This window comes from Carcharodon carcharias, chromosome 6 (genome assembly GCF_017639515.1).
Source record: "Carcharodon carcharias isolate sCarCar2 chromosome 6, sCarCar2.pri, whole genome shotgun sequence".
In the NCBI taxonomy this organism is placed as follows: domain Eukaryota; kingdom Metazoa; phylum Chordata; class Chondrichthyes; order Lamniformes; family Lamnidae; genus Carcharodon; species Carcharodon carcharias.
Window position 1 is genome coordinate 77,516,989 of NC_054472.1, and position 24,884 is coordinate 77,541,872.

At 45.6% G+C, this 24,884-nt stretch overlaps 1 protein-coding gene across 1 annotated transcript; it reads left to right on the forward strand.

Moving 5' to 3' along the window:
* The first annotated feature begins 10,760 nt into the window (after positions 1-10,760).
* LOC121279269 (dolichyl-diphosphooligosaccharide--protein glycosyltransferase subunit DAD1-like) lies at positions 10,761-11,090 on the forward strand. Its single transcript, XM_041190370.1, has one exon. The coding sequence runs from the start codon at positions 10,761-10,763 to the stop codon at positions 11,088-11,090; it is 330 nt and encodes a 109-aa protein (XP_041046304.1).
* The last annotated feature ends 13,794 nt before the right edge of the window (positions 11,091-24,884 follow it).

Below are 24,884 nucleotides of genomic sequence, written 5' to 3' on the forward strand. Positions count from 1 at the left end.
ATTATCTCGACTGGTTCACAGGGAGCTCTGCCAAGCAACCAACACCCTCAGCCAGCCAATCCCTCAGCTCCATTCAGGTCCTCACCTCCAGCCAAGAGGACACCTCCTCCACTGAAGGGGTGGAAATTAGCGACCCAGAAGACCCATCACCACAGAGGGAGCAGCCAACCCACAAGTGATTCTGGAGGGAAAAGTATGTTTAGCAGGGCCTTCTGGAACCTCTTACAAGCACTTGAACACACACACGGACCGTTCATGTTTCACACTCATCACAATGTCCTGAGCATTTTCAATGCTGCCTGCTGGGGTTCACTTTCAGTTGTCCATCTGAGCTGACCTGCATCTCCACCCACCCACTGATCACATTCCCATCTAACACCTGATCTCGCCCATCACGACTCTCATTTCGATTTCAATTTGGACAATGGTGCTAATTCGGTTTTACTTTCACTCTCTTTGTCCTTTACCCTCCCCAGTCACCCATTTCCTTTCCCCATCACAGTTGACCCCCCAGTATCATCTTCCACCTGCCCTCTGTGACCTACCAGCCCCAGCCCTTTTCCTTCAGTGTTGCACAGGTAAAAGTGCACGTTCCCTTCCTTCCCAAAAATCCCACCCCCGTCCTCATTCACTTCCCTGACCTCCTGCTTCCCACCCCCATGGCCCATGTCTGCCTCCAGTTCCCAACAACCGCTCTTGCCATCCCTTCTATTGCTACTGTTGAATCCTCATCTTTCCACCCCACCACTTCACTCTACCCTCAGTCCTTCTCACCCTTCCTCCTACCACACTCACCTTCATTTCACTCCCCAGGAGGCAGATATGGACCTATCTGACCTCTCCCATGCACATTCACCTGCACATCCCCCCCTTCAGCACCCCTTCCCCCCTTCACCACCCCTTCGCACTTCTTCCCCCCTTCACGCCCCTTCCTCCCAGAACCCCTACCCCACCTCCAGTCCTCCCACAAGCCCGAACTCCCCGTCCCAGCTTAGTTCCTCCTCCTTCCTGACTCCTTCCTCCACTATTACCTCTTCCACCACACTGAGCTCCTTCCATCTCCTGACTCCTTCCCCCAGCCTCACCTCTTCCTCCAGCCTTATTGCTATTCCTACTCTTCTTCCTCCACCTTTACTCCCACCTCTCTCTGCATACCTTCCTCCCACATGGTTACATTCCCCTTCCACACCCCTTCCTCCCCCCCAACACAGTCCCCTCTCCGCACCCTCTCCTCCCCCCAGACACCCTCCCCTCTCCACCCTCCTCCACTTGCACCTTCCACCCCCCCTTACACCTACCTCCTCAGTTGCCGTCTTCTCTCCCATTACCCCCTCCTCCCTCTTTCTTCCTCACCCCCGAACTCCACCCCAACACCTTCATTCCCCCCTCCCAACTTCACCCTATCCTGATACCTTCATTACCCCCTTCCAACCTCACCCTATTCTGACACCTTAATTCCTCCCTCAACCTCACTCCCCCAACTCCTCTTCTTCTCCCAGTCGATCCAAGACCTTCCTCTTCTCCCCCACCTCGACCATCATCCATCGTGAGCATCAATGGTGACTTTCCATCTTCCGTGAGCTGCTTTGCAGCAGAGCCATGTCCATGAGAACCCACCCAGCATGTCATGGACATTCCTCCAGTGTGCCGTTGCTGTCAGGCTCCAGCATCTTCTGCTCTTTGGATGTCCGCGATGTGAGCAAAGTCCTGGTGGGAAGTCCCAACTTATACATGTCACACTTGTCAAGATATGTTCTACACAAGCGTGTTTTCCCACCAACATGGGTGAATGATCCAGCGGCGGGGTTTGGGGGGGGTGGGGGGGGGGGGGGGGGGGGGCGGTGTGCGGGGCGGTGGGGGCAGGGGCGATTCCGGCGGGCAGGCCTAATAACGATATGCTGATGTATCACATTGAGGTTCCCTAAGTCTGATGGCTGAGAACGTGGCCCACCATCAATGGGCTGAGCAGACGATCGCGAACTGGTTTCATGCTGTCATGAAACCGATCATGCCATATTGTCCGCTCACAACACCAAACACGCCCGACAGCAGCGGGCGTGGAAAATCTCAGCCTGTATCCTTGCAGGAAATTCTTCTACAGCCTAGTCTTGTCTGCCATATTGCACTGGTGGGTTGGCCTGAGGATGAAGGGCCTGGCAGGTGCTACTGAACTGAGAACCAGCCCTTGGACTGCAATCCTTCCACTTAGTCCTGGATCTGTAGCCTCAGACACCAGCTGGGTGACTGGTATGATGATGGCCACCAAAACCTGCAAATCCTGAGTCACTACATTAGTCAGACACTAGGAGCGATGATTCAGAATGCCCTCCAAACTGTTCCTCAAGGCTACCAAAGCTGCTGTCTGAACTTCCATGGAGCTAGGAGCCCTGACCGGTCTACCTCCCATCTGAGGATCTGCTTTATGTCCCAATGCAGTTGCCACTATCTGTTTCAGGTCATGTGGGGCAGACACCTTCTCCATTATGTTAAAAGCAAAACACTGCAGATGCTGGAAACCTGAAACAAAAAGAGAAAATGCTGGAAAAACTCAGCAGGTCTAACAGCATCCGTGGAGAGAAAGAAACAGAGTTAACGTTTTGAGTCCTTATGACTCTTCTTCAACCCCAAAGAAGAATCATATGGACTCAAAAAGTTAGCTCTGTTTTTTTTCTCTCCACAGATGCTGTTAGACCTGCTGAGCTTTTCCAGCATTGTCTGTTTATGTTTCTCCATTATGTTGCTACTTATCAGAGCTGTGGGCCAAGATTTTCCTGCCTGAAGTCAACGGACCTTTGGCTGGTCGATCAAATTTTCTGTCCCACCCACACCGATTCCTGTTGCAAGCAGGACAGGAAAATCCTGGCATTAGGTTCTGTAACCAGCACTGTGATTGTTGAAAATCACATATGGTCCCCACAACGTTTACATATCCTTCCTCTTTCTGGAACATGTATCTCTTAATTTACAACCCACAAGTTCTGGGTCCCATGAATCTTCAGTCCTTGGCCTCTCTTCTTCTGTGGACAACTGGCCAAATATTTCCCACCTCCCACTCTTCCTAGTCCCCTAAGCTATCACATTCAGCCAGTAAGATTGCTGAGCTCAACAAAACTAGCCACCTCTGTGAGCAGAGGTACCACAAACACAAGAGCCAGGACTCTTCTTAGACAGCCCCTTGGGATCAAGGATGACTTACTTCCACTTGGTTTGATGGGTTCTGAGATGGCTGCTATGTCCAATGCACAATCTGCAGAATCTGCCATATGCAGGGCAAGTGGTGCTTGAAGGGTTGGGTAGATGAGGTGTTTGAAAGTTTGTACCTCAACTTTGCCTCTGTGTGCCCGTACCCCACCCCACCCCACCGTCCATGAATTCTGTCAATGTGTTTGGTGTTTTCCCACATAAACTTTCCCCATTTTGGCTAGTCATAAACCAGAGGCTCCCATGAGTCAGCAGGCATGTTTGATCTCTTCAGGGACCCTTTGAGGACATCCCTAAAATGTTTCCACTGTCCTCCTGGGAATCTCCAGACCTGACTAAGTTCTGAGTAGAACAGCTACTACAGGAGTCTGATGTCAGCCATACGAACAACATGTCCTGCTCAGTGGACTGGTTTTGAATGATTAGTACCTTGATGCTGGCATATTGGCCTGGGAGAGGATGTTGCATTTGGACCTTCCTTGCCACTAGATTTGGAGGATCTTGTGAAGGCACCGGTGGTGGTAATTCACCTGCGCTTTGAGCTGCCTCCTGTAGGTTGTCTAACTCTCCAAAGCATACTGGAGCATGGGGATAACTGCTGCCATTAAACCATGAGCCAGGTAACACTGCTATTGAGACAGAGGTGCTGCCAGCTGGCTAAAATAGTGTAGTGTTAGTTGAGGACAGAACAATAGAACCCTGATATAATGTTTCCTCAATGTCCTCCTCTTGGTGACCTACAAGTATATGGAGCCCCAGGCCTTCTTCTTCTTGAGGCTGCTCCTCCTCATTTAGCTCTTTTGGAATTGTACATGCTGAAGGATGAAGAGACATTAAATTAGGATATTTGAGTCTGTCTCACTTGGATGCCCTCCCCATTTAAAGGAAATGGAAGGCTGAGCTTATGTAACATAGAGTGGTCAGGTTTGCAACAGTTTTGCATACTCAATTAGCTTCTGAACTCTTGATTGTGCCATCACTACTTGTTTGACCTCAACAAATAACTTGGTGCATATTCTGGCCATGGGCACAGTTGGTTCAAGTACAAGGCAGTTGTATCCCACATACTACCACCATATATTTTGTGGTTCCTTTTGTTCTTTCATCTCCCATCTGAGGTAGCCTATAGTATAAATGTGTAAAGTTTCTGTGATATTTAACATGATGCACCATATGTAAATGGGAGACTGGTAAAATTCTGCTTGTTGGTAAAAACACCATAGGCTGGGATTATGCCAACATGTTATTCCTGATTTTGCCACTGGAACTGTGCCCCACTTCCACTTTCTCTCTTTTTGCCCTTTCCCATACGATGATAATTAAATTCTAAGTTCCTGGGCATGCAAGAAAAACATGTGCAATTCCTCAGGGGGGGAAGCTTTTCATTGGTAAAACCTACCATCAGCTGATAATGCTGCATATGGGCAGCCTATTAAAAAGCCTCCCATTCAACAAGCAGGCTGTACATCATGGCCAGGATGCTCCACTGCTTGAGATTGCCATATTATTTAAAGAAATGTCTGACCGCTGAACCAGACCAGCCCTACGGTTCAGCAATGCCTGCCTGCACATTCTCCTCCGGGCTGACAAGGGAAGGTGGGAGGTGCTCTTTCCTGAGGATGGCATCAGAAGGCCCTCCTCCTTGACCAAGGCGGCCTGGATGGAGATGACAGTGGAGATGAGCTCCCATGGGGTGACAAGGCAAACCTGGGTCCTGCTCCAATTCATAAGAGTAAGTGCCAATATTGCATCTTCAACAGGAGTCTCTCATGCAGTTATCAATATGTGTGAGCAGGCAGCTATGCCAGAAGAGCCAGTACATGATCAACTTTAGGTCCACAAGGCATCTGAGGCCAAAGCATGTGGAAGTTTGCCCATTGTGTATTTGGAAGCAACATGTGCATGTCAGGGCCATATGTGTGATGGGGATGCAAACAGACAAAGGAATTAGGTGACACCTGACATATCACTAACTCTGCACTTTGTCATACAGGATAAGCAGACCCACAATGCCTGGGAGAGGAGATGCACAGGAGCAGAAATTTCTGAACTGAGGCTCCTCACAGCCTCTAAGGAAATCGAGCCAGGTCGATGGAGACAGGTCAAGCAATCGATCCATACATACTCTGACTTACATTTCATTGCTCTAGCCATGGGCTAAGTGCAGCTGTGGCTAGGCAAAAGGGGATGAAGCTCCTGGGCCTCCCTCCAGCAGCACCTTCCCCTAAGGAAGGCAGGGAGGTGCCCTTGTACAACTAGATGGAGGAGGAGTGTGTGCCAGCTGTCCCAGTGCCTTTATCTCAGGACACCCCCAAGGTTAGTGATGTCTCCTTAACCCCAAAAGCTCCAGCAGGCGAGGCCGAGGGGGATGACCTGCACCAGTCCAGGAGACCCCCAGTAGGCTGGAGTCCTCAAGGCTCCATGCCTCCCGTGGACTCCCGCCATGGTCACCCAAGGTAGCTGGGCACGACACTGAGCATCCCCATCCCACCTTCCGGCTGCTGATATTTGGATTGCACCTAGAGGTATGGGTGGAAAAAGGAAATTGCTTAAAGTATGAGCACTAAGGTGGCACGGGTGATTTTTCCACGTCTGTCTCACTTGTTAAAATATGTTCAATGTAATTTATTTTCTGTAATCGTTTGCAATTATTGAGAAGTGTTAGGGTCCGTCATAATACTAAATGTGGCAGTCATAGCCCACCTTATGTTTCTCGCCATGTGATGGTTAGAGAGGATGTAGGGACACAAGCATGATTCCTGAATGAGTTCTGTTGTGTTTTTTGTGTATTCTTCATTGAATGATCATGTGAATTGAAAATTCTGTGGTGATAATTCTGTGGAACATGGCTTAAAATAAGTGGCCCCCTCATCTATGCACTGTAGAAGATAATGGTCGTGTTCACTCTCAGTGGGTATAAATTAAGCTCTTGCAGGTGCATTCAAAGCACTTCAAAGTGTCTCCATAGCCTGGCATCCAGGAAAGGCTCCTCCTCATACTCTGACAAATCCTCATCAACTGAGAAGCACTTATGTACCTCATGCTCTTCCCCTTGTAACATCTGTCCACATTGCAGTGCCAGGTTGTGCAGTGCACAGTAGCACACTACTATTCCTGACACCCTCTGCGATACATATTGCAGAGCCCTTCCAGACTGGTCAAGGCAGTGGAAAGATTCATCTTTCAACATGGGCTTGGGCTTCAAAAAGCTCTGGGAGCTGTGAGTTATGCAAGATGTATGCATCGTGACAGCTCCCTGGGAAATGAGCACAGACCTGCATTATTCTTCTCCTGTGGTCGCACATCAGTTGTATGTTCAAGGAGTGAAAACCTTTCCGATTTACAAATGCAGCTGGCTGTTCCCAGTCAGCTTTTATGGCCTCATGAGTGCAGTTGATGACACCTTGCACTCAAAGAAACTCAGCAATGCCACCAAACTTGGCTGACCTTGTAGCCTGACTGCCTTCATCGGAAGTGAAGTGGATAAAACCATTGGCATGACTAAATAGGGTATTGATCCTTTCTTTTATGCACATGTGTGTGGCAGCCTGTGAGATGCCACACATGTCACTGTCACACCCTGGAAGCCACTACCGGTGTAGGAATTGAGCCCCACTGTAACCTTGAGGGCCACTGGCATGGGGTTGCCACCAAATCCATGTGGCTGCACTTCTTGATGAACAATCCGATATATCTCGGGGACATTTTCCCGGGACATCCTCGGACATCTCTGGTGTTGCCTCTCTGACATCGGGAGGTAGTTTGTTTTTGTCCTCTGCATGCGATGATCTGTCAATGCCAGTCTTCGCTGATACCATCCCTCAATGTCTGCATCTGAACCAGCCTCCCTGTTGCTGCCCGCTGTTGGCCTTGAGGCTTCTGTTGCAGGACAGCAAGAGCCCTCCTTCTTCTCATTGTGATGACTAGGTGAGAAGGAATGAACTGGCTCCCCTCTATTCAACCTCCTCAGTTAGCCACAACAAAGATTTAATTTCTTTTTCACAAGGGTATGCATTTTCTAAATCCATATGTGTCTAACTATTTAAGCTTTGAGCAATAAGGTGCCAATCAACAATGTTCTTTGAGTTAAAGAAAGTGCAAATTTATTAAGCACTGAAGCTGAGAAAAAATAATAAAAACATGACATCGAACACATATACAGGAAGTTAGAGTCTAATCAAAAACGTTAAAAGAATATAGGATTAAGTGTCCTTTGATTGTCCTTGAGGCATAGATTTTTAAACGTTTCAGCCGATTTGGATTAGCTGGTTTCGTGAATGGGGTCAGATGTAGAAGATGTTGCAATTATTACGAGATCTTGGTTTGCTGGTCGATTTCTAGTGAAGCTGACTTCCAGACCGGTTAATACACTCGTTCCAAAAGAGGGAGAGGGCAAGAGAGGTAAAGCTTTCAGCCTGTTTCTTCTGCTGAAGTCCTTCTTGCAATCTCTCTTCAGTGACTGCAGCTTGGCCTGTTACACTTCACCCGCTGCGTATTTCCAAGGGCTTTTGGCTGGCACTGTCTGTGGAAGCCATTGTTTCAATATCCAGTATGTTGCATTTTAACGTCTCTTCCTTAGACAGTGATGAGTTTTGATGGATCTTTGAATTATAGGAAATGTCCCTCTCTTCACACTCCCCGAGGGTGTCTTGTTTGCTTTATCACCTTCACCTTGGAAGATGGCATTGCATTTTCAAGTAGTTTGGTGTGTCTCATTTGAAATTGCAAAATTTCCAATCAGTTGAAAGTTGAGAAGTCACACTTTCAAAAATAAAGGGGCATAGCCTCACGACAAATCTAAATTTTGGATCCGTTTAATTAAGTTACCCTGCATTCCACATTTTCCGCCCTTGTTGGCTCCATAAAAACCCCTCACCCTAGTCTATGAAATAAGAATACTGCTACCACAGAATAATTTCAAATGAAATATATTTTCAACTTTAAGAATATTCATCCTGAAATTCCATAAATGTCTTAATTTAGTAGCAAAAAAATATATGAACGTTATAACCATGCCAATCTATATTATTCTTGATAATCACCAGTCGAGAAAGCACAATTATGAAGAATTTAGTCAGCATTATAAGAGCTTAAATTGTAGCAATCCTAATTCTGATTCCTAATGCAACATCTTAAGCTACCATCCCCACATCTTGGATGTGGTCATTTCAGATGAATCTTCTTAAGCAAAAATTGTCAGTATCTGAAAAATCAATTCATTGCAGCTTTGTGTGAAATATACATTTCTAAATGTGGAAACGAATATACCTACTTGGCCTGTTCCTGGTGAAGAAAGTATTATAAGTTTAGAATATAAAATTGAAATACTTTGAAAGCATCAACTACAGTTTTTATTTTTACTCCCCTTGAACTCTTCAGGGATGTGGGTACTTACTGATCAGATATCCAAGGTATAAGCAAGAGTCAATGAACTGGAACAGTTACCATAAGATTGCATTACACTATAAGAGAACAGAAAATAGACGTGGCCAGTGCATAGCTATTCTTCCCAATCAATTAACTGCAAAAGCATTAAAGAGAGTGGAATCCACTGAATTATCAAATTACCACAGTAAAATTCATCACCAGCCATTGGAAAACTTGCATTAATAGAATGTTATGCTCCACCAAGTAATGGTTTTGAGCAAGAGAAACAAGATTTTTTATGACAAGTTGGCTGATGATTTATATATAGCAACAAAGGAAATCATGATAAACTTATGGTCACTGGAGAACTGAATTGAAAAACTGGGACAGGATGCAAGATATTTGAAGGAGGAACTGATGCATACAACATTGGTATGATAAGTGAAAATAGTAAGGGATTTCTTTTCTGCTGGAAATTAATAATTGCTGAACCTATTTTGCACACAAAGATATCCAGATTATCATGCCTAGCTTTTCAGGAAGTGTAGTCAGAAATTGGACTGAGTATCCGAGCTAAGTGGTGAAAATCTCTACAAGATGTCTGATCATATAAAGGATCAGACATTAGAAGTGACCACTATCAAGTAATAGTTAAGACCAATATAACAAATAGAAACAAATTCAAGTGCTCTTGACTGCCATATAATGTCAACAGACTGAAAGATCCACTTGTAAGTGAACAGTTCCAGCTACATCTCTAGGAAAACAGAGATTGAGCAGTGGAACCAATTTAAAACCTTGATAACTATAGTGGAGCACTTAAGACCTTGTGATAAACTGATAGGAATAGAACCTAATTGAAAAACAAAAAAAATCAAGAATTGAAGTGAGTAAAGTAACCCTTTACGGATCTCTAAATGATGCCTAGAGGGGTAAGGGTAAAAACTGTACAAAAGTGTGATAAGAGATGAGGAGCAGAGAAGGCAGCTGCCCAGAATTCTATCAAGACTATAAAGGTTAATAAAACAACTTATTACACAATCAACATCCAGAAATCAGTGTCTGTAAAAAATAAGCAAGATAACAATTCTCGCTGCAGAGGTAAAACAATTCCAAGAAATGCTTAACCATCCTAATCCAAGGTCAGCACCTCATTTAAGAACAAAAGGCAAGATTAGAACTACTAGAAGATGGGTTGCAAGTCAGAATGAAGGAAGTCATAGGGCGGAATTTTCCCAGGTTGAGGAGCGGGTGCGTGGAGGTGCGCCTCCGATCAGCGCCCCCGCTGGGGGAGCACCGCCACTTTATGTCGGCGGGCCAATTAAGGCCCTCCCAGCATGACGTCCACAAGGATGTTTCCTGTGAGGGCAGGGGGGGATTTCCCTAGCTGGGAATGTGCTCTTTCCCACATGCGCACAAAAAAGCGCACTCATCTCCCTAAGGCTAAGTGCTGCCTCAGGGAGATCTGCTCCTGTGTGAAAAATTTTAAAAAACAGAACAGATAAATTCCTCTGACATGTGCCCTCATGAGTTGGGACATGTCCATCACTTTCATTAACACTATTATTAAACATTTTAAAACCTACATGAAACCTCATCCCGCCCGTGGATGAGGTTTCATGCATTTTCTGAAGCCTGCCAGGGCTCCCGGCCTACCCACCAACCTTAAGGTTGGACGGGCAGGTCCACTAGTCACTTTAACTACTTTGTCAATGGCCTCAATTGGCCAGTGACAGGTCGGCGGGTGCACAGCTGATTCTGCCAAGCCCCCACCGACCTGAAAATTGAAATAAGAGGCTGTGATGCTGGGACTTGCACCTGACGTCATCCCGCCTCATTTTCTGCGTTGGCGAGTGGGCCTCACCCCCCACTCTCTGACCGGGAAATCCTGGCCATAGATTCATAGGGCTGAATTTTACGGCCCCCACCCCCCCCTCCCCCGCTGTGTATTTACAGGTAGGAGGAGGACATGTGAATTAGGATGGGTGGCTAGCCCACCATCTTCCCGCCCATCCCCCATAATACAATGAACGGGTAAGGCATCAGCCAACCTGTCCACCCTTAGGCCTGTTGAGTCCCATGGCCAAATGAATGGCCAATTTAGGGACTGTTTCTATATCTGCAGCAAGTTTGCTGATGTGGGGTTAGGCATCTGGGTGATAGTGTTCCCCCGGCTCGGCCTCCCTGTAATGATGCATGGTTCGGTATTATCGGTGCTCAGCCACTCTTCTCAGGAATACGCGATGGGGACTCCGCTCCGAATGAAGCTGCTGGACTCATACCTGCTGTACATGGCACTGAGTGGAGTAGCTCAGTATCTTTACTGCGCGCTGGTCGATACTTACCCCTTCAACTCCTTCCTGTCCGGATTCATCGCCTTCATGCTGGCAGTTTGCTTGCGGATACAGATCAACCCTCAGAACAAAGGAGATTTCATTGGCATCTCACCTGAGCGAGCAGACTTTTTGCAGACTTCCTCTTTGCTAGTACCAATCTTCATCCAGTGGCTATCAACTTCATAGGTTGAGTGTACACATTGCCATGCAGCAGAAATAATGAGGGACCGGAACTCGTATTGCCGCTGCAATGGATCTGCTTGAACTTTGTTTACACATTTTGTTCTGTTCCGTATATACACAGAAAAAAAAACATCTTTTACACAGAAAGAAATACACGCAGCTGGGGAAGCTGGAATGAAGGAGGCCAGCCTGCTTTTTCACCAACTTGAGCTAAAAAGCTGGAAGGAAGTGGGATACATCCTTGGGAAGGGTACACCTTGTGGGGGACCCTGTGCCCAATGGGGGACCACCCCCAAGATGGTACCCTCCCCCCAACACCGCCCCCCCCCATCCCTTTGTGTCTTCCCTGGTGTGCTGGCCACCAGAACATGAATCCCAACCCCACCCCCTATCTAGGATCCCAATCCTCCCTGACCAAAGATCCCAGACTCACCTTTCAGTCTAGCATCCATGTTCCTTCTCCTTGGGACTGCAGGTACTACTAGCAGTGGCCACTCTGAGGTCTGGCGTTGCTGGGACTAATAAACTGTTGGCCAATCAGCTCTCGAGGAATGGACTTCTTTTCCCTGAAGGTCAGAAGTCACACTCAGCTTGTTAAGGCTGCTCCGAACATATTATTGCTGTGGGGCAGCCTTTTTTAAAAAAAATCCGTCAGCTCAAGACTGACTTTTCTACCATCCCCTGTAAAATTCCCTCCATAGAATAGCCAATGGGATTACTTAATATTTTTAGAAATTAGAATGCATTGATCAATCACCAAGTCAATTGGTTAAAGCTTTCTTGAACCACCTGGGTATACCCTGAGTGCATCTAGGAAGTGAATTCCAGGTTTTGACCTAATGCCAGTGAAGGAACTGAGATACAGTTCCAAATTAGGATGGTGTGTGAATTAGAGGAAGACTTGCAAGTGGTGAAATTCCCATCCACCTGCTGCACTTGTTCTTTGGGGTGGTAGAGGTTGCTGTTTTGAAAGGTGCTGCTGAAGGTGGTCTGGCGACTTGCGGTAGTACATCTTATGAATGGCATTATGCGCTGATGGTGTAGAGAGCAAATGATTAAGGTCATAGATGGGGTACCAATCAAGCGGCCTGCTTTGTCCTGGACAGTGTCAAGCTTTCTGAGTGTTGTTGGAGCTGCACTCATCCAGGCAGGTGGAGAGTATTCCATCACGGACTTATGCCTTGTAGATGGTGAACAGGCTTTGGGGAGTCAGGAGGTAAGTTACTCACCACAGGATTCTGAGCCTCTGACCTGTCCTTATAGTATTTATATGGCTAGTCCAGTTCATTTTCAAGTTAATGGTAACACCCAGGATGTTTTTTTTAGTGTATTTTCACACACTTTTCCTCTTTGCGGCATATTGGGGAAATGATGGAAAGATTCACACGCTCATTATCAGCCTACTGAACCACATCATGAATGCTCCTGCCATGCCCAACAAGCCCTGGAGAGGGATTTGAACATTGAGATTCCAGCCTGGAGGTAGGGGCGCTACCACTGAAGCACAAGAGCTCCTCCCAGGATATTGATAGTGGGGGATTCAGTGATAGTACTGACATTGAATGTCAAGGACAGATCATTAGATTCTCTCTTGTCGGAGATGGTCATTGCCTGGCACTTGTGCAGCGCGAATGTTACTTCCCATTTATCAGACCAAATCTGAATGTAATCCAGGTCTTTCTGCATATGGAAATGGGCTGCTTCAGTACCTGTGGTGTCACAAATTGTGCAATCATCAGTGCACATCCCCATTTCTGACCATATGATGGAAGGAAAGTCATTGATAAAGCAGTTGAAGATGGCTGGGCCTAGGACATTACACTGAGGAACTTCTGCAGTGGTGTTCTAAGATGATTGGCCTCCAACAACCACAACCATCTTCCCTTGGGTTCAGTGTTACTCCAGCCAATGGAGAGCTTTCCCCCTGATTTCCATTGACTTCAATTTTGTTAGGGCCTCTTGATGTCCCGGTCAAATGCTGGTTTGATGTCAAGAACAGTCATTCTTCACCTCACCTCTGAATTGAGTTGTTTTGTCCACGTTTATAATATGGTCAGGAGTCAGTATCCCTAGTAGAACACAAATTGAGCACTGGTGAACAGTTATTCTTGTGATAACACTGTCAATGACACCTTCCATCACTTTTCTGATGATTGAGAGTAGAATGATAGGGTGTTAATTGATCGGATTGGATTTGTCCTGCTTTTTGTGTACAGGATATACTTGGGCAATCTTCCACATTGTCAGGTAGATGCCAGTGTTGCAGCTGTACTGGAACAGTTTAGTAGAGGTGTGGTTAGTTCTGGAGTTCAAGTCCTCAGCACTACAGCCAGGATGTTGTCATGACCTATAGCCTTTACTGTTTCAAGTACCTTCAGCCATTTCTTGATAGCCTGCAAAGTGAATCAAATTGGCTAAAGACTGGAATCTGTGACGTTAGGGGCCAAGATAGATCATCCACTTTGCACTTTTGGCTGAAGATGATTGCAAATGCTTCAGCCTTGACTTTTACACTGATGTGTTGAGCTCCCCTATTATTGAAAATGGGGTTTCATGGAGCCTCTTCCTCTAGTTAGTTGTTTCATCCTCTACCACCATTCACAACTGGATGTGGCAGGTCTGTAGAGCTTTGATTTTGGCTGTGGGATCGCTTAGTTCTGTCCAAAGCATGCTGCTTCTGCTGTTTAGCATGCTGTAGACAGAGCTTCTTCTGCCCTGGGATGGCTGTCTGGAGGGTTGGATGGAGTGGGTTGCTGGGACATAGCTGTCATCAGTTCCAGCATTGTACCACCAGCGAGAACGTCCTGTTATGGGTGCACAGCTCCTCATGTATCCTCTGATCAAACTGCTCCAGGCTACTGAATGAGCCTTGTTCCTTCTACAGGAAGTCACGCTGCTTTTGCATCCACTGGGATGATGCTGCATGTGACTTTCCATGAGATTGGCCAGTCTCTCATGGTTGAAGGACATGCAGTCGAGCCCTGAAACAAGATTGAACTCATCATCACGATGGATGATCATTCGCAGTGCATGAGTGTGTATTGCCTCAGGGAGCTCCGCCAGGTGTCCGCAGATCTCAATGGCCGCAGACGTGAATCCAGGATAGTATGTTGCCTCCCTGGTGCCAGGGCCAAGAATGTCACTAAGTGGCTGCAGGCCTGAGAGAGGAGGGCGAACAACCAGTAGTAATCTCATCTGGATTACTCCCAGTGCCACATGCAAGTGACTATAGAATTAAGAAGATAAAACAGATGAGTGTGTGGCTGGAAAGATGATGCAGGAGGGAGGGCTTTAGATTCTTGGGACTTTGGGACTGGCTCTAGGGGAGATGGGACATGCCCCCAGACCACTCAAATGCCATACACACCAACATATGCTGCGAGGAGAACCCTTCTTCTCCTTAACCACTAAGGCTGATGTAAGCATGATCAGTACCCATATGGCCACCCAGCGTGCACCAGATGCCCTATGCAGTAACGACAGTAAGACATGGGTGGGGGGCGGGGTGGGGGGGTGGGGGGGTGCTCAAAGGCTAAGGCTACCTTCTGGTTCAAATGGCCAAGACCGACATGGTACTCACTCATCCAGAGCGCAGCAAATCATTGAATCTTTTTCTGCACTGGGTGCCGCACATCATCGGCACTGACAGCGTCACCCACCTCCTCCCATGCCTGGCTGGTGACATGGGAGGCCCTCCCCATCCTCGCATTCTCTGAATACAGAAGGTGCTGACTGATAGACACATTTTCAAAAGGACAGCAAGGCATGCATCAGAAAATCGGGGAGGCGCAGTGGCCCCTTCCACTGGCCTCTCCTGCAGCCTGACCCCCCCTCCTCATGCTGCTGTGTAATTGGTCCTTTCTCCCTCACTCCCCGAGTAGCCATGGTGCACTGCCTCAAGCAGGCTGCCTGGCCACTCTTTATACAGGCTACCAGTTCCCCATTGGAACCGGCAGCCTGAGGCTGCCAAACCCCGCGACTATTTTCCTGTTCTCCACAGGAGTCGCTTACCCATTGGGTGGGTCTTAAGTCAGCCGCCCGACCGACCGACAAACGGAAAATTCTGCCCTTGGGATTCTTACCAAAATACTGGTTTCCATGTGTTATGACTGCTAACACCTTCTAATATACAGAATTCTTGATGCTACAACAGTCCAAGTGGGTCAAATGGCTAACGCAATGAGATGAATTTAATGGGGGTTATTTTAGTGAAAGCTTGAGAACAGATTTTGTGCTAATAAGCCACAACGGTTTGAAAGTTTGGGGTTAGCATGCAATTTTGGGGCTATTTGCTACTTGCCATGATTTGAAGTTGCCTGGAGGAGCTAAAACATCTGCACGTTTAGTGCTCAAATACTGATTAAAGCAATTTCCCTGAAGTGCATGGGGCTATATATGCAACTATCTCCCACTGAAGGTATGGAGTGCACTCGCTGACACAAAATGGCATGTTTCAGTGTGGCTTAAGGGCCAAAGGAGAGACTGCACAGGTTCTTGAACATGGCACTTGAAGTCCTGGTAAAAGAGGTCCATAGGAGGAGTGATGGCCTGTACTAACATGGAGGAAGGAGTCCAATTCACCCTCCTGTCCCCCTCTCTTGCAGGTGCTGCTCTATCTGCCCTCACATCCTCCTCCAGTTCCTCCTGCAAACCAAGAGGGAAACCTAGCTAGATTCCCTTGACCAAGTACTCCCCTTCTCCTTGTGACTCCAATAAGGTATTGTAGCACAGCACTTACTCTTTTTAGGTGAGGTCCTCAGGGAATTTCTAGGATAAAAGTTGATAAGAGTGTTGGTAAATTTTTGACACTATTCCAGAAAGTCTTCCATTGTGTCACAAAAGTCCTCTTCAAACATCAAGCAGCAAGAGAACAGTAAAAGCTAAGATAACTTTAAATAGCACTGGAAATCCTCAACATCAGCTTGCATCTGCATCTCCGATAGGAGAGGCCAAAAGCTGAAGTCCTAGTTGCCAATCTGCAGCCTCTTTGATGGGAGCTAGTAGGAGATTTATTTATCAATGGGATCCATAGAGATCCAAGGTGGGGGGTGTTGAGGGGGGCAGTGGGGTGGGGGGTGGGGGGTGTGCTTGGGTAGAGAGTGCTTCACTAGCACATGCTTCAAATCCTTTACCAAGATGGTATATGGTGCTAAATGCTGACTAAACCGCCATTCAAGCTCAAAACCCTACCTTGGCCACCTTGGAGGTTCTCTGCCACCTGAGGTATCCTGGAAAATTGTCCTCTATATGCAACAGAGAAGCTTATAAATCACTTAAGCATGATAGTGCCTTGAATGTAGCAAAATATTCCCAAGATGTTTCAAAGTAGTGTTCTTAAACAAAATTTGACACCAAGCCACATAAAGAAACATTAGAGCAAATGACCAAAAGTTTGATTAAAATTAGGTTTGAAGGAGAGGTTTAGGGAAAGAGTTCCTTAGAATCACACAGAATATAAAGTACGGGAACAGCCAGTACAGCCCAACATGTCCATTTTGATATTTATGTTCCACCCAAGCCTTCTCCCATCCTTCTTCACTTTTTCAGCATATCCTTTATCCCATTCTCCCTCAGAGTCTTATCTAGCCTCTCCTTAAATGCATATATAATATTCACCACAACAACTCCCTGTGTTAGTGAGTTCCAAATCCTCAGTACTTTCTGGGTAAAGAAGTTTCTTCTGGATTCCTTACTTGATTTCTTGGTATTATACATTTTATATTCTGTATATCTTATATATTATATATTATGTACTGTGTATTGTATATCTTACATTGATGGCCTCTAGTTTTTAATGATCTCCATAAATTGAATTCTCTCTGTGTGTACTCTCACAAAATGTTTCAGACTGGTAAAAACCTCTATTAGGTTACCACTCAGCCTCTTCTTTTCAAGAGAAAAGAGTCCCATTCTGTTCATCTTTTCCTTATAGGTATAACCACACATTTCTGATCCCATCCTTGTAATTTTTCTAACCTTCTCTAGTGCCTATATATACTTTGATATGGCAATCAAATCTGCACATTATAATCCAAGTGTAGTCTAACAAGGTTTTGACACAAGTTTAGCATAACTTCTCTACTTTTAATTATATCCCACTAAAAAACAAATTAAAAATAAACCTGAGTGCATGGTTTGATTTTTTTTTAACTGTCTTATTAGCTGGCTTCACTATGTTTAGTGATTTCTCTATTTGTGCTCTCAGGTCCCGTTGTTCCGCTACTGACCCACTTAATTTTCTTACCAAAATGTAATACTTGACATTTAGCTGTATCGAAATTTATTTGTCAATTATTTGTTCATTCTGCAGGTTTGTTAATGCCTCCTGATAACTTATTGCAATCCTCCTCAGCATTGACTATTTCCCCAATTTGGTGTCATTTACAACTTTAGAAATTGTGGGTGGAATTTTCCCTACCTGTTGGCAGCGGGCGTGTTTGGTGGCGTGAGCAGACAAAATGGCAAGAAGGCTAAAAATCAGTTTCACGAAGTTGGGAAACCGGTTTGCTATCGTCTGCTCTGCCTGCCAATGGCAGGCGGCGTTTCCCACCTTTGGATGTCAGGAACTTCACATTATAAGTCCAGCTCACCAGAATCATCCCCCGACGCTGGATCATCCGAGCACAAAGGCATGCAGTGACTCACAGCTGAACATAAGTGACGTACACCTGGCGAACTGCTCTTCACTGAGGACTTGGAGGTTTGTTTGCCTGCCTTGCTTTGGGCATCACTTACGGCCATCAGCACCAGGCTTCGCAGGCAGCACTATATCACTTTTAGCGGGGTTCACTGGCAGGTCTCTACCTACCAGACCAGCCATAAGGTGAGGGAGGCTTTTCAACAGTTACAGGGCTAAGGCTTGTTTGGGAGAGGAGGGGAAGTGGCCTCAGGCAAGGGGAGAGGCTACAGGGAAAGGGCTGTAATGGGGAAATGGGGTATCCCAGGGTGTGCGTGGGGGCACAAGTTAATTTGTGCAAGTGGCCTCAAGATGTTGAGCGCTGAGGGGGCAGTGTCCAGGGGAGATGAGGCCAGATGGAGATGTGAGGGCCTGTGTGGCAGAGTGAGTGGTGATGTCCTTGAGCTGGCAGTGAGCGAGATGCCAGTGAATGTTTGATGGGCTTGAGTGTGTGCGTTTAGAGGGATGAGATGGTTGCCTTACTCTGGCAGCATGGATGAGATCATTCATCCTCTTTTTGCATTGGACAGCCAACCTCTTCTGTGCAGCATTGATCACCACTGTCATCGCCTACCAAGCTGCAGTGGGGAGATTGCTGGATCTCCTCCAGAGTGGGGGTACAGGACATCACGGTGGGACTCCATGGCATCAGGAAGACATTCCAGGGATGCGCCACTGAATCGGGGGGCTGCAGTCTTCTTGCCTTTCAGGGCCATGTGTTCTGTGCAGCAGTCCTGGGCTGGAAACACTGAGAGGTGTACAGCTGGCTGTATTTTAAATATGGTGTTTGGTGTGAGGAAGCAGTGAGGTGGGCAAACAAGAGCCCGCCCGCCATCGAAATGGCGCATTTCCTGAGAATGCATGATTAATGAGGTGGGATTGGGACAATACAGCATGAGAAGTCACCATTACAGCCAGTGGGTAAAACATTCTTTTTCCTGCCTGCTATTGCACTTATTGCAAACCTAGGATGATTTGCCCTGTGTTTATGATTACAGAGCACAAATAATTATATAACTTGTGAACGATAATGGTCCAAGCACTGATCCTTGTGGGACTCCACTTTCCACATTCTGCCTCTGAATAACTAGCCTTTATCCTTACCCTCTGCTTTGTCTTGCAGCCAGCTAATTGTCTATTCTGCTACTTGTCCCCTGACATTGCATGCTCTGACATAGGAACATAGGATCTCGGAGCAGGAGTTTGTCATTCTGCCCTTTAAGCCTGCTCCATCATTCAATAAGATCATGGCTGATCTGGATCTGGTCTCAAATCCACTTTCCTGTCTGCCCCCCCACAATCCTTGATTCACCTGTCTATCAAAAATCTGTCTAATTCAATCTTGAATAAATTCAATGACCCAGCCTCCACCAGTTTCAGGGAGATGGTGGCGTAGTGGTATGATCAATGCACTAGCAATCCAGAGACCCAGGGTAATGCTTTGTGGACTGGGGTTCAAATCCCACCACAGTAGATGGTGGAATTTTAATTCAATAAAGATCTGGAATTAGAAGTCTAACGATGACCATGAAACCATTGCTGATTGTCGTAAAAACCATCTGCTTCACTAATGTCCTTTAGCTATCCTTACCCGATCTGGCCTACATGTGACTCCAGGCCCACAGCAATGAGGTTGACTCTTAAATGCCCTCTGAAATGGCCTAGCAAGCCATTCAGTTCACCACCATGTTCTCAAGGGCAATGAGGGATGAGCAATAAATGCTGGCAATGCCTACATCCCATGAGCAAATAAGAGAATTCCACAGGCTAATGACCATTTGAGAGAAAAAAAACGGTCAATCTTAAAAGGGAGATGTTTTATTCTTAAATTGTGTACCCCTAGTTCTAGTTTCCCCCACAAGAGGAAACATCTTCCCTGTACTCACCCTATCTAGTCCCCTCAAGATCTTATGTTTCAGTAAGATCACCTCTCATTCTTCTAAACTCCAATGGGCATAGACCCAATCTGTTCAAACTTTCTTCCTAAGATAAGCCCTTCATTCTAGAAATGAATCAAGTAACCTTCTCTGAACTGCTTCTTATACAATTATACCTTTTTTCAAAAAGGAGACCAAAGCTGTATACAGTACTCCAGATGTGGCCACACCAAGGCCCTGTACAGCTGCAGTAAAACTTCCCTGCTTTTACATTCCATTTTCCTTACAGTAAACAAAAACTTTCTATTTGCCTTCCTAATTGTGTACTTACATACTAACTTTTTGTGTTTCATATACCAGGATGCCCAGATCACTCTGTACCTCAGAGTTCTGAAATCTCTCCCCATTTAAATAATATGCTGCTCTTTTATTCTTCCTGCCAAAATGGACAAGTTCATATTTTCCCACATTATACTACATCTGTCAATTTTTTGCCCACTTACTTAACCTATCTATACCCTTTTGCAAACTCTTTACCTCCTCATGAGAACTTGACACCTATCCTGGAATCATCAGTAAATATAACCACCATACATTCAGTCCCTTGATCCAAGTCATTGATGTAGATTGTAAATAGTTGAGGCCCCAACACTGACCACAATGGCACTCCATTAGTTATGACTTGCCAACCCAAAAAGGACACAATTATCTCTACTCTGCTTTCTGTCAGCTAACCAATACTTTATCGATTTTAATATGTCACTCCCTACACCATGTACTCTTATCTTGTGTAATAACCTTTGAATGTGGCACTTTATTAAATGCCTTTTAGAAATCCTAGTACACCACATCTAAAGGTTCTCCTTTATCCACCTTGCTGTTGCTTCGTCAAAAAACTCCAATAAATTAGTTAAAAATCATTTCCCTTCCACAAAAAATATTGACTCCTCCTGATCCTATTATGATTTTCTAATGTTGTGACCAAGTCCAGAGGGGTAAATAAATTCCCACTTCTTTCCCACTCCTGATGTTGGCCATGGGAGTTTGATTTTTTTTCGAAGATTGTGATTTTTCCCAATTCAGTATGTACTTGACCATGTGTAAAGCTATGTGAAGAAATAAGCTAGCCAGATCTCTTGAGTTAACAAGTAAAAAGTTAGTTTTATTGTTAAAAACTCACTCAGGTAAAAATATAAAACTTACTAACAAGGTAAAAGTGCATCCCAAACCTGTGACGTACATACACATACACACTAGCGTGCAAAACGGAATAGGTCCTCTCAAAAATGGATTTTCCCTTTTTCAAAGTCAGTTTGAATTTGGCAGCAAGTAAAGGAATCGCTAGGCGTCCAGCAGCAGTAATGTCATCAAACAGTCAATTTAGCAGCCAATCATGCTGAAATACTCACGGGGCAGAATTTTTCCGTCGGTGAGTTGGGGACCACTTGCCGACGCGACAACTGATGCAGGATGATGTCGGGGGTAATTCCCGACGTCATCCCGCCCCATTTAAATATTCAGGAAGGCGGGGGGATGGTGCGATCAGCTGTCCGCCCACCGACCTATCAATGACCAATTGAGGGTAGTTAAATCAAGTAAAGGCCATGCCCATCCAATCTTAAGGTTGGCAGACAGGCCAGGAGCCCCGGCGGGCTTCTGAAAAAACATGAAACCTCATCCACCGACAGGAGGACGTTTCATGTAGGGTTTAAAAAACTTTAATCAAGTTTTTGTGATATTTAATAACATGTCCCATCTCGTGTGACATTGTCACATGAGGAGGACATGTCAAGAATATTTTACTTTTCTACTTTTAAACTTTCAAACACTTTCAGCGATCTGCCTGAGGCAGCACTTAGTCTCAGGGAGATGCGCGAATGAGCGCACTCTCACAGTTGGGGAATCGCCACCCCCCCCAGCCCGCACAGAAAGTGCATAGTGCTTCCTGTCGGAAGGCCCACTAGGCGGGCCTTAATTGGCCTGCCCACTTAAAATGGCAGTGGGGCCCGTTTCGGCGGCAGCGATTGGCTACCCGGCCGCCGCCAAGCCGGTGGGACCCACCCGCCCATCAAGGGGAAAATTCTGCCCACAGAGTAAACTAAGAAGTAAAATCGAGTAAATTCCTTCACTTTTTTTTATTCCTTTCATGGGGTCTGGGCATTGCTGTCAAGGCCAGCATTTGTTGCCCATCCCTAATTTCCCTTGAACAAGCTTGTGAGGCCATTTCAGTGGGCAGATAAAAGTCAACCACATCGTTGTGGGTCTGGAAACACATGTAGGCCAGGCCAGATAAGCTTGGCAGATTTCCTTCCCTAAAGGACATTAGTGAACCAGGTGGATTTTTACGACAATTGACAATAGTTTCCATGGTCACCATTGCTGAAACTAGCTTTCAATTCCAGATTTATTAATTGAATTTAAATTCCACCAGCTGCCGTGGTGCTATCTGAACCCACATCCCTAGGTCATTAGCCTGGGCCTCTAGGATTACTAGCCCAGTGACATTACCACCACACCACCACAAATTTTAAATTTGACAGTGAAAAAACTGATTGGGACATTATAGAGGTTCAAAGTGGAATCTAAAATCCCAAATTACACTTATATAATAAAGTCTTTGAGGATTTTTTAATCATATTGAAGAAATTTGACATTCAACAAATATAAAATTACTTTTTCAAGGTCAATGAGGCGGTTAAGCAATAATCGTTAACTTAGTATGCTGTTAAAAATCAAGGGCAACATTTTCCCCCCTGTTGGGGGTTGGGGGGGAAGCGCAGGAATGTGTGCGGGTGGGCGCATTTCCGATCGGCGCCCCCATTTGTAGTGTGCCACCATTTTACGTGGGCGAGCCAATTAAGATCCGCTCAGCGTGATGTGCGACAGGAAGCACCATGCACTCCCTGCGAGGGCAGCGGGGGGGATTCCCTCAGCCGGGAGTGTGCTCTTTCCTGCATACGTGTGGAAGAGCGCTCAGATCTCCCTGAGGCACAGTGCTGCCTCAGGGAGATCGGCTCTAATTTAAAACTTCGAATAAAGATTAGAAAAAAATTTCCCTGCTATGTCCCCTCATGTGACACTGTCACATGAGTTGGGACATGTCCATAACTTTTAATGTAAAATATTCAGCATTTTTTAAATTACTCATGAAACCCCATCCCGCCATTGGATGAGGTCTCATGTTTTTTCACAAGCCTGCCTGGGCTCCTGGCCTGCCCACCAACCTTAAGGTTGGACGGGCAGGTCCATTGGACGGGCAGGTCCAATTGGTTTTTTAATGGCCTTAGTAGGCTGTTGACAGGTCGGTGGGTGCGGATCTGACTCGGATGCGTGCCCACTGAACTGACAATCTAACTTACACGGGGTGACGTTGGGACACATGCCTGATGTCACCCTGCATCATTTTACATGTCGGCGAGCAATCCCCACCCCCGCTCACCGACAGGAAGATGCTGGCCCAAGTTACCTTGTTCAACAAGGTATAACTTTTCATGGGTTAATAGTGCGGCAGTGGAATTTCTCATCAGTTTTTTAAAATATCTATTCTTTGATGGGACGTGGGTATTGCTGGCAAGGCCAGCATTATTGCCCTTCCCTAATTGCCCTTGAGAAGCTGGTGGTGAGCCACCTTCTTGAACTGCTGCAGGTATGTGGTGTAGGTGTTGTGTTTTTATAATGATATAAAGGCACCAATCACTCATCAGAGATTGGATAAACATGTTGTGGATTCATTTATTTAAACTTGTTATGATCCCAGCTGAGATTACCCTGGACAAGCCTGATCGCAGGGTGGAACCTAGCTTGATAGATCCTAACTTTTATTTGTTCGTTTAGATACGTAGTGAGTAGCTACTGAACAGAGTCACACCAGTCAGCTGACGAATCTTCAACACAAGAATAAAACATTTATTCAACAAGATAAGATGAACTATATTGCAATATTCCATCATCCACATCTACATCTTTACAGATTTGTACAGATTTGTAAAGATAACACAAGTTACAAAAGCTATATTATACTCTAATGTTCACAGTACATACACAGTCCATGTAAATCTATGGTACCCTGTGGTCAGACACAACACACCCTGAAACCAAGTGACAAATACCACCTCAACCAGATGTTATGAATCTCTCTTCAACTCCGTCCACACACTTGTGAGCCAGCCAGTCTCACTGAACTCTGTCTTTCACACAAGGGTTTTCAATCTCCATTCTTCAAGGACTCACTTTGTAATCTTCTCCCTAACCAACACTTTCTCTCAGACGCTTTTCATAAGGGTTCATCTCCAGCGTTTCGAACTCTCCTTCTGATGTTCCTCCTCCCTGAGTCACCATATGCATTCAAGCTTTCTTCCACACACTCTCTCTCACCAACTCAGCCATAAACAGTACCACTGCTCCATGTGCCCATAGCAAAGAGTGATAGACCTTCAGCTGACTCTTTGGACCTTCTTGCCTCTTGTAAGCTATTCTCACTTTAAATCCACTTTCTGCGCCTTTTGCTTATTTGGATCTGAAGATTGGATCCTTTCTCTCTGCCCCTCAAAACTTCATTAACAGGAGCTTTTTCAGGTTCCTGTCCTTCCTTTGACTAGAAGGTCTTCGTAGGACTTTCCCCTGTCCCTGTCTCACTCCTTTGACCTTGGGATTTTTTTTTCTTTTGGGAAATCTGTAGCTCCCTCTCCCAGTGTCCAATCTCTCTGGGGTCCTGGCTTCAAGCTGAACTTAAAACTACTGTTTCTTTAGTTTTTATGTGTGTGTCTTTGGGAGGGACCTGCCTCACTGGCTCCCTGTTGCTAGGCAACAGTTCAATTCTTCTACCCTTGTTTGTTTACCTTAGCTTAAGTTGTAAAACTCTAGACATTAGAAATGCAAGTACCTTATTAAAGTGAAACTAAAACTTCATTTGAACTTTCTTAACATCCAGTTACAGAAATACAAATTAAACTTAAACTTTAAAGCTAAAACTCATTCCTAACATGCACAAAATGCAAATATAACTTACTTAAATTCTCTCTATTTCCTAACAAACTAAGCACATGAGGACATATATACATAGATATAAATCTTGAAGACATCAGCAGCAGAACTGTGTGGGCTGTGTTCTGCTCACAGGCCAAAATGAAACTGAGACTGGATCACATGACACACTTCCCTTCTAGTGATGGGATGCTGCTAACCCTTAAAGAAATATTAAAGCACCCCTTTTCTTGTTAAATATACTTTCCTCCCCTTCCAAGC

Bases quoted from the DNA above. Each gene is read 5' to 3' on its own strand.
- LOC121279269 (XM_041190370.1), top strand. From the start codon at position 10,761: ATGCATGGTTCGGTATTATCGGTGCTCAGCCACTCTTCTCAGGAATAC.